The sequence below is a fragment of the Martes martes genome (genome assembly GCF_963455335.1).
Source record: "Martes martes genome assembly, chromosome: 16".
Lineage (NCBI taxonomy): Eukaryota > Metazoa > Chordata > Mammalia > Carnivora > Mustelidae > Martes > Martes martes.
In genome coordinates this window covers 9,550,270-9,558,771 of record NC_137904.1, presented here as the reverse complement: position 1 = coordinate 9,558,771, position 8,502 = coordinate 9,550,270, and the positions used below count along the sequence as shown (strand labels likewise).

The 8,502-nt window shown below is 53.3% G+C and overlaps 1 protein-coding gene across 1 annotated transcript; it reads left to right on the top strand.

Annotated features, from left to right (window-relative positions):
- Positions 1-1,254: 1,254 nt before the first annotated feature.
- PLD6 (phospholipase D family member 6) lies at positions 1,255-4,176 on the top strand (the record flags this gene model as incomplete). The annotated part of the gene is made up of 2 exons (XM_080827393.1): positions 1,255-1,696; positions 3,929-4,176. The coding sequence occupies 2 exons, from the start codon at positions 1,255-1,257 to the stop codon at positions 4,174-4,176; spliced, it is 690 nt and encodes a 229-aa protein (XP_080683519.1).
- Between the last annotated feature and the right edge of the window lie 4,326 nt (positions 4,177-8,502).

Below are 8,502 nucleotides of genomic sequence, written 5' to 3'. Positions count from 1 at the left end.
GTCTAATATAGTTCACAGCACTCACCATAGCACGTGCCCTCCCCCATGTCCACCACCCAGCCACTCTATCCCCCCCTACCCCCCCACCCCCACCCCCACCCCCGCTGCCCCCCACCCCCAGCCCTCAGTTTGTTTCCTGGGATTAAGAGTCTCTTCTATTTGTCTCCCTCTCCAGTCCCATCTTGTTTCATTTTCCCCTCCCCTTCCCCCACGAACCCTAGCCCTGCCTCTCAAATTCCTCATATCAGAGAGAGCATATGATAATTGCTTCTCTGATTATCATTTCCTTTCAAAGACCACAAATAGTCTTCAAATGAACCGCGGAAATTCCTAACCAAGATTCAGGAAAGAAAAAGAAAATCTTACTCTTTCTACTCTCTTTTCTCTCCCTGTGAAAAGGCATAGTCCCTCTCAAGTGACACACCGTGGGCCTGGTGCTTGCTAAGACAGGACCAAGGACTTCCCAGTTTTCCACTATGTTTATGCCTCAAGCAGAACGGGCATCTTCACATAACAAGTTGGTACCGGGAAAGGCGGTAGAAATACAAGGGGCCTAACGCTGGACTTAGGCCATCCCCATCATGCCACGGTCTGTGACACTTTGGGTTCAAACCCCACCACCGGCTAAGTGTTCCTTATTTGACATTCTCAGTGTGTTTCCAGGCCTTTCTGTCAGCCCAGCCTGGCTGTACAGAGCAAAAGGGAAAGCGTGAACTGCGAGGTCAGCCCTGCTCTACCATCCCGCAAAGGGAGGAGGGCCTGGGTTGTCACAGGCCCCGCGGGTGGCGGGCGGTGTCGAGTCGATCGCGGGGTGCACAGGTCTCAGTGGGGCTGGGAGGGCAGGGCCTGGTGCACGTGACCAGCAGGCACGCAGATGCAGTGGGGGCGGGGGGGGGGGTCGTTGACTGTGTAGGCCCAGAGCGCAGGTGCAACTGGGAGGCAGGCGCAGGCGCGGTGGGTGGCGTATGCTTGGGGAGAGGGGAAGGTCGGGCGCACGTGGCTGGCGAGCGCGCAGGCCCGGTGGGCGGTGCTTGGACGGAGGGCGCACGTGCCTGGGGTGGCGCAGGCGCAATGGGCGGGGAGGCGCTCCGGGCGCGCATGCGTGGTGGGTGGCGTGCGTGTTGGAGGACGTCGCACGTACGTGGTCGGTGGGGACGCCGGCGTTTGGGGCAGCGGTTGGTGGGGGGTGGCGGGTGTCCGTGGTCGCCGGAGTGCAGGCGCGGTGGGCCGCGGGCTGAGGCGGGCCGAGGCGGAATGGAGCGGTTACGTTGGCAGGTGGCGGCCGTGGCGACCTTGGGTCTGGCGCTGGCCCTGGAGGCGCTGCCCTTCGTGCTGCACTGGCTGCGGGCCGGGCGCCGGCAAGAGCGGCGAAGGCCGCCGCGGCGCGAGGTGCTCTTCTTCCCGTCGCAGGTGACCTGCACCGAGGCCCTGCTGCAGGCGCCCGGTGAGGGGCCGTCGGGGCCCCCAGCAGGCTGCCCCTGCAGCCTGCCCCACGGCGAGAGCTCGCTCAGCCGTCTGCTGCGCGCCTTGTTGGCCGCCCGCGCCAGCCTGGAGCTCTGCCTCTTTGCCTTCTCCAGCCCGCAGTTGGGCCGTGCGGTGCAGCTGCTGCACCAGCGCGGGGTGCGCATCCGGGTCATCACCGACTGCGACTACATGGCTCTCAACGGCTCGCAGATCGGCCTTCTCCGAAAGGCAGGTAGGCCAGGCCGCAGAGGCTGGGACCCAGGCTTGGAGCTCAGGTTCACAGAGCCCTCTGGGGAGCACACCCCACCTGGCGCGTGACCTGACCCAGGGTGCAGTGTCAAAGGCGGATACTACAGGGGTGTGAGGATGGTTGAGACCCTTTTATGTCCCATGGCGGCTTTGTGAGGTCGGGCTGGTTCTATCCTGGAGGGACTCCAGGGCCATCCGGAGAAAGCACCTGCCCTAGCCCGGTGGTTGCGCTTCTGTGCTGCGGATATCTGAGTGTGTTCCCCAGCCGGTGGAGGAAGATCTGGGGCGTTCTCAGAGGCTGGGGGCCTGCCCAGTGACACCGGGGAAGCCACCACGCTCCTTTGATTCCCCACATTCTCATGATCCATGTTGGCCTTGGGATACTGGGGAAAGCCTATGGTGGGTAGAGCTGGGCATGCAGCCTGGCCAGCTGTTTCTGACTGTTGCAGACTGAAATGACAGTGGCCTAGTGCGACAGTCCTGAGGAGATGAAGGGTCAAGCCTGCCCGCTAGCAGACTCTCAGTGACTGTGTGCTTGGGAACAGGTGCCCCAAGATGGCAAAGATAGGGCTAATACAATGGGGGGGCTACAGGAGGAAAAAGGCATTTCATTTTAACTGCACTAGTGAATTTCATGCTAAGCTTTTGAAGTGAATAAAAATAATATGCTAAAAGTGCAGTTATGTTTAGTTGGTGAACAGTTAACTTGTTCCTCGATCTGCAAAAAAACGGGGGTGACATACACCTCTAACTGGCCTTTCTCTCCCTCTGGGGTGGGGGCAGATGAAGTGGGATGTAGGAATGATTTTGAAGAGGGTCTGAATTCAGATCCTGGGCCTACCTGTGAGTTCTGTATTTCCTCCTCAACTTCAGTGTAACAGTGTGTGCTGGGCGTCCCACTGGATGGAAGAGCTTATGGTAATTTGGAGAGGGGCAGAAATGGTCAGATATGGGGGGGCAGAAGGAAAGGTGGGGGGAATGTTAGTAGGCTCCAAGCCCAGTCTGGAGCCTGACTCAGGCTTGATCCCACAACCCTGAGATCAGACGTGAGCCAAAATCAAGAGTCAGGTACTTGACCGACTGAACCACCCAGGCACCCCCAAAATGGTCAGATTAAGATCCGTTTTGAAGGTAGAGCTGACAGGATTTTGTGGTGGGTCGATTAGAGGCTGTGAGGAGTGGTGTCCGGGTCCTCTGGGATAGGAGGGTTTCAAGGCAGGGCTGCTGGGCAAAATCCCCAGATGAATTTGAAGTTCACATAAGCCACGAATAATTTCTAGTGTACGTCCCAAATATTGCATGGGACATAGTTATTTTCAAAAATTATTTGTTTATCTGATATCCCATTCTAATTTGGACATCTTGTATTTTTATTTGTGAAGCCTGGTGGCCCTGTTGCAAAGCAGCCTATTTTAAACTGTTCTTTTAAGTTCTATTTCTAATGGTCTCGTTCACTGAGCAGATAGCTTGTCAGTGAGGTTGGCATGATTCCAGGGTCCATGCAGAAGGGGATGGACAGACAGGCCCTGCCCTAGGGGAGGCTGAAAACAGTAGGGGAGAGACAAACGGGAAAACAAAAGGCGGCCATTACTGGCTTTTCGGTGAGCCACAGAGGCAAAGCCAAGGAGAACATGTTTTCTTGGCAGGTAGGCCCGGTGCCACTGAACTCCCTCACCCGAAGCACCCAGGGCCTGGCTTCTCCTGCCGTCCTCCTGCTTCAAAGCTCACCCCCTCCCCGTCTGCAGGGGGGTGCAGTCCTGGCGTGCATGGTGTTTCCCGGGGCGTTCCCGTCCTGGAGTGGGCAGGGCGGGAGGTCAAAGGCAGGAAAGCCCCGCCGGCGGTTGCTCTGGTTCCCCGGCCGGATTCAGAGCCGGCTCGTCCTGGAACCAGCAACAGGACTGTGCTGGCTGGGTCGTACTGGAGCAGTGGGGGTGGGCAGTCCTCCCCCAGACTGCAGGGCTGGTGCGGGCAGGGTCGTCTGCCCAGGAAGGCGGGTTGTGTGAAATCAGTGTCTGCGTGTGTCCCCTGCTCCTGTCCCCTCGGTCCTCCCTCCTCTGCTGGTCCCATCTGGCGCTGCCCCCACCACCTGTCCGAGGGGGACCGGCTTCCCGTTTCCTGCCAGATGAGAAGCAAACAGGCAGAGTCGTAGCCGCTAGCGAGGGTGGGCTCGGGGGTGTGGCAGGTGGTGGCGAAGGCTGACTGGCCCTTTCCGCAGGCATCCAGGTGCGACACGACCAGGACCTGGGCTACATGCATCACAAGTTCGCCATCGTGGACAAGAAGGTGCTGATCACCGGCTCCCTCAACTGGACCACGCAAGCCATTCAGAACAACAGAGAGAACGTCCTGATTATGGAGGATGAGGAGTACGTGAGGCTTTTCCTGGAAGAATTCGAGCGTATTTGGGAAGAGTTTAATCCGACCAAGTACACTTTTTTCCCACAAAAGAAGCATAGCCACTGAAGCTGTGCTCTCTCCTCTGTCTGCGGAGTTGGGGGGAGAGCGCTGTGCAGTATCAAAACTTTTGCATCCCGGAGTGGAAAGCAGACCGAAGCTGCAGAGAATGGGGCTCCAGACTGGCCTGGCCGTGCCCAGAGCTGCGGCCCCTGAGCAACATCTGAGGAAGCCGCCGCGCACCCTCCGTTCTCGTCCACACGGCACTAAAGCGAACTCAAGAGCGTTTGGGGTAACAAAGCACAGGGACATGCCTGCAGCAACGATGGGTTGTCGCGGGCCTCCATGTTTCCTGCCCCGGGGCCATGCGGCCACAGCCGGCTCCTGCCCAGCTTGCAAGCTGACCCCCAGCCTGATTCTAGAGACTCTCGTGCTTTGGCCAACCCCAGCAGCACCCTCGCCAGTGGCTCCGAAATGCTTTCTGCTTCTCCTTGTGGCCCGGCTGCTCCCATCAGCACCGCTGGGCCCTGGCGTTGGCCAGAGGCGGCAGGCTCCTCGTGTTCCGGGCTTCTCGGCGGGTTTGAGTCTGCAGAGGGAAAGGGGAGAGGTCGGGGAGGAAAAGGCAGGAGCAGGAGCGGGGAGCTGCCTTCCAGGCCCCCTCGTGAGCATCGCTGGCCCCTGCGGCGGGCAGGTGGTGCTCTTACCCGGGTCTCCCTGCATGATGACCCTTTACAACAAACAAATACACCTGAAGATGTTCATGCTCTGCCGCTTCCCCTCTATGCTCATTGCGGTCAAGTGCAAGGTCTGCCAGCGAAGACTAAGTGGCCAGAAGCTGCTTCTGTTTCCTTTCCTTATGCCTTAAATTGTCAACATTCTCGAATTCAAGTTGATTTTGTGTGCTTCGAAGTGACCTTCAGTGTAGTACCCAGGAACTTGGCTCATTGGCTGTTTTGGCTCAGCGTAATCCTGAGTTACCTGACCATCTGGAGGAGTTAACTAGGAGGGAGGCCAGTGTTGGGCTGCGGCGCCTCACAGATGTGTTCTTACTGTCGGTTCTGGGATGTGCTCTCGCTGGTGATTAGGAGAATAGTTACCTTACGGACATTTGTGAAAAGTTAGATTGTTTTTTCATAACATGTACCTTTATTTATAGATAGCTCAAGTGGCCCCTGATGGCTTTGCCATCTTGTCGTTTGTGTCAGTGATACGCTGTGTGACTTGTCCTGACTCCTGGTGTGCTCACGCCCGCCGAGCCGCCCGCATAGAGCAGTCACGCTGCGTGTTGTTGCCCGTCTAAAGCGATCTGTGACTTACTGTGTTGCGCAAGTGAACCTCAAGTTAATTTTTCTGATGTAACTGAAGCTATAAAATACATAGATCGGAAATGAGAAATGCTTGTACGCTGAACGTGCTTTTTCACCTGTCTTTTCCCGCACTGTGTGTTCTGAAGGGAGAGCAGAAGTTGTAGCCTGTGTTTGGAATGATGAAGCCGGGTTGTCCTGGACTTCTGGCACACTTAAATAAATAATGTTCTTGTTCTGGAATGGTCGTACTGGGTGTTTCTTTGCCTTTGCTCAGATAGTGGGTGCTGTTTATTAAGTAACATTTTGGGGGGGTGGACATGGAGCTGTTTCCAAGCCAGCGGTCATGATGGGAGCCACCAACAGGAGCCAGACCCGAACGTGCTACTGGGGGGAACTCGTGTTTTCCACAGGTAAGGCAGGTGCTTTTCCCAGGGCAGGGCTTAGCCACTGCACTGCGGGCCTGCTCGCCCCTGCGATGTCCCCAATGTTGGAAACGCGACCTCATCATTTGTGTGGTAGTGCGGCACTCACCGTGTGAATGCTTTCTCCTGATCCAGCCAGCCGGCCAACAAGAAGCCAGGAAGCATTTTCCAACATGTCCCTGCTGCTGGTGGCGGGCTTTCCAGCGTTTTCCCTTTCACCCTGTGACAGTGGGCACACAGGCAGCCCGCTGTCCCTGCCGAGTCTGCGTCTGCTGTGACCGCAGCCCTTTCTGGCCAGGCCAGGCGGACGCACATTAGTAACGGGGTGCAGAGGTGACCTAGCCGAGCCACCTGGATGGAACGTTTTTTCAGAATTCCGAAATGATCTCATCTTGTAATATTTTTTATTCAATAGTTTCATTTATATTGCTGTCTTCGTTATTTGAGCAGCGGGATATTAAATCTCACAAGTTTCAGGTGGTACTTAATTGGTTGGAAAAGAATTGCAGTTAAGATAAAACTGCCTCTTGCAACGCTTGTGATTGAAAACCACTGTCGTGGGAGTAGTGTGTGGCCGTGACCGGCTGCTGGCAAGTGTCAAATGCCCTGGGAGGGTTTGAGTGAACCCATGCACCTGTATTGTAATTTAAAGCACATATTGGTTCTTTTGAATTATCTTTTTAAAAAAGCAGCTGATTGCATTTTTGAAAAGACTTCATTGGGATTCATATATCCTAAGATGCACCCCTGTAAAGTATGCACCACTCTGATTCGAGAGCATTGTCATCACCCCAGAAAGAAATCATGTCCCAAGAGCAGTACCTCATTCTCTACCACTCTCAGCCCCTGGCAACCACTGACTTACTTCCTGTCTCTCTGGCTTTTCCTACTGTGGACATTTCATATACCTGGAATCCTACAGTTTGTGGCATTTTGCACCTGCCTTCTTTCATTTAGCAGGCAAAAAAAAATTTTTTTTATTTGACAGAGCACAAGCAGGGGGAGCAGCAGGCAGAGGGAGAAGCAGCCTCCTCTGTGCTGAGCAGGGAGCCGACCCCAGGACCCTGGGATCATGACCTGAGCCGAAGGCAGATGCCTAACTGACCGAGCCACCCAGGCGCCCCAGCGTGTTTTTTTTTTTTTTTAATTTATTTTTATTTTTTTCCCCAGTGTGTTTTTGAGGGCTGTCCCTGTTGTAACACATGTCAGTATTCACTTCTTGTAGCTGAATAATACTGTCGTGTGGATAGACCACGTGTTTGGAACCCATTCATCAACTGATGGACATTTCAGTGGTTCCCACCGTTACATGTAAAGGAAACATTCACATGTAAGCGTTCATGTGGAAGCATGTTTTCATTTCTCTTGAGTATATGCCTTGGAGTAGAATTTTTGGGTCCTAGAACTCTACCGAGAACCTGCCAGACTTTTCCAAAGTGACTGCACCATTTTACATTCCAACCAGCTAAGTCTGGGGGTTCCTCCTTCTCTGCATCCCTGCCAACAAAAAACTACCACTGACTTTTTTTTTTAAAGATTTTATTTATTTATTTGACAGAGATCACAAGTAGGCAGAGAGAGAAGAGGAAGCAGGCTCCCCGCTAAGAAGAGAGCCTATTGTGGGGCTCGATCCCAGGACCCTGGGATTATGACCCGGGCCGAAGGCAGAGGCTTTAACCCACTGAGCCACCCAGGCGCCCCTCCCTTACCACTGACTTTTTAAATCATAGCCAATCTATAGAGTATGAGGTGGTGTCTTACGGTTTTGACTTGGCGTTTTCCTGATGACTAAGGATGTTGAGCGTCTCTTCATGTACTTGTCACTTACAGGTTGTCTTTGGAGAAATGTCTATTCAAGTCCTTTGCCACTTTAAAAAAATTGGGTTGCCTTTTTATCGTTGAATTAGAAGTTATAAGTTTTGACTTACGAATTATAAGAATTGTAAGAGTTTTTTGGACTCAAGTCCCTTATCAGACATATGATTTTTTTTTTAAGATTTTATTTATTTATTTGACAAAGCAAGAGACACAAGCAGGCAGAGCAGCAGAGGGAGAGGGAGAAGCACACTCCCCAGTGAGCAGGGAGCCTGATGCGGGGCTCGATCCCAGGACCCTGGGATCATGACCCAAGCTGAAGGCAGACGCTTAACCAACTGAGCCCCCCAGGCGCCCCCAGACATGTGATTTGCAAAGATTTTCTCCCATTCTTTAGGTAGTCTTTTCACTTTCTTGGGTATTGTGTGCAGCTATGTGTTAGTAATTCTGATACAGTTAAATTTGCCAAAATACAGTTTGTATTTTGGTGTTATATCTAAGGAACACTTGCACAGCCCAAAGTCACAAAGATTGGCTTCTGTGTTTCTTTCTGAGTCTTATACTCTTAGCTCTTATGTGTCAGCCTATGAAACTTTTTTTTTTCAGATTTTATAGATTCAGAAAGTGACCCAATTACAATTCAACTATGCACTTTTAGCACTGTGCAATCCAGTGTTTTCAAATACTTTCTCCCTGCAGTTCTGTTCATAATTTTATAATCCTGAAGAAATTCTCTCACCTGAAGTTTTTCATGCATTCTTGTAATCATGCAGGATGTGTGATGTGCAGCGAAATAGCACCTACTGTCGTAACCCTCTTGTGATCAGAGACAGACAGTGAGGAAGTTATCA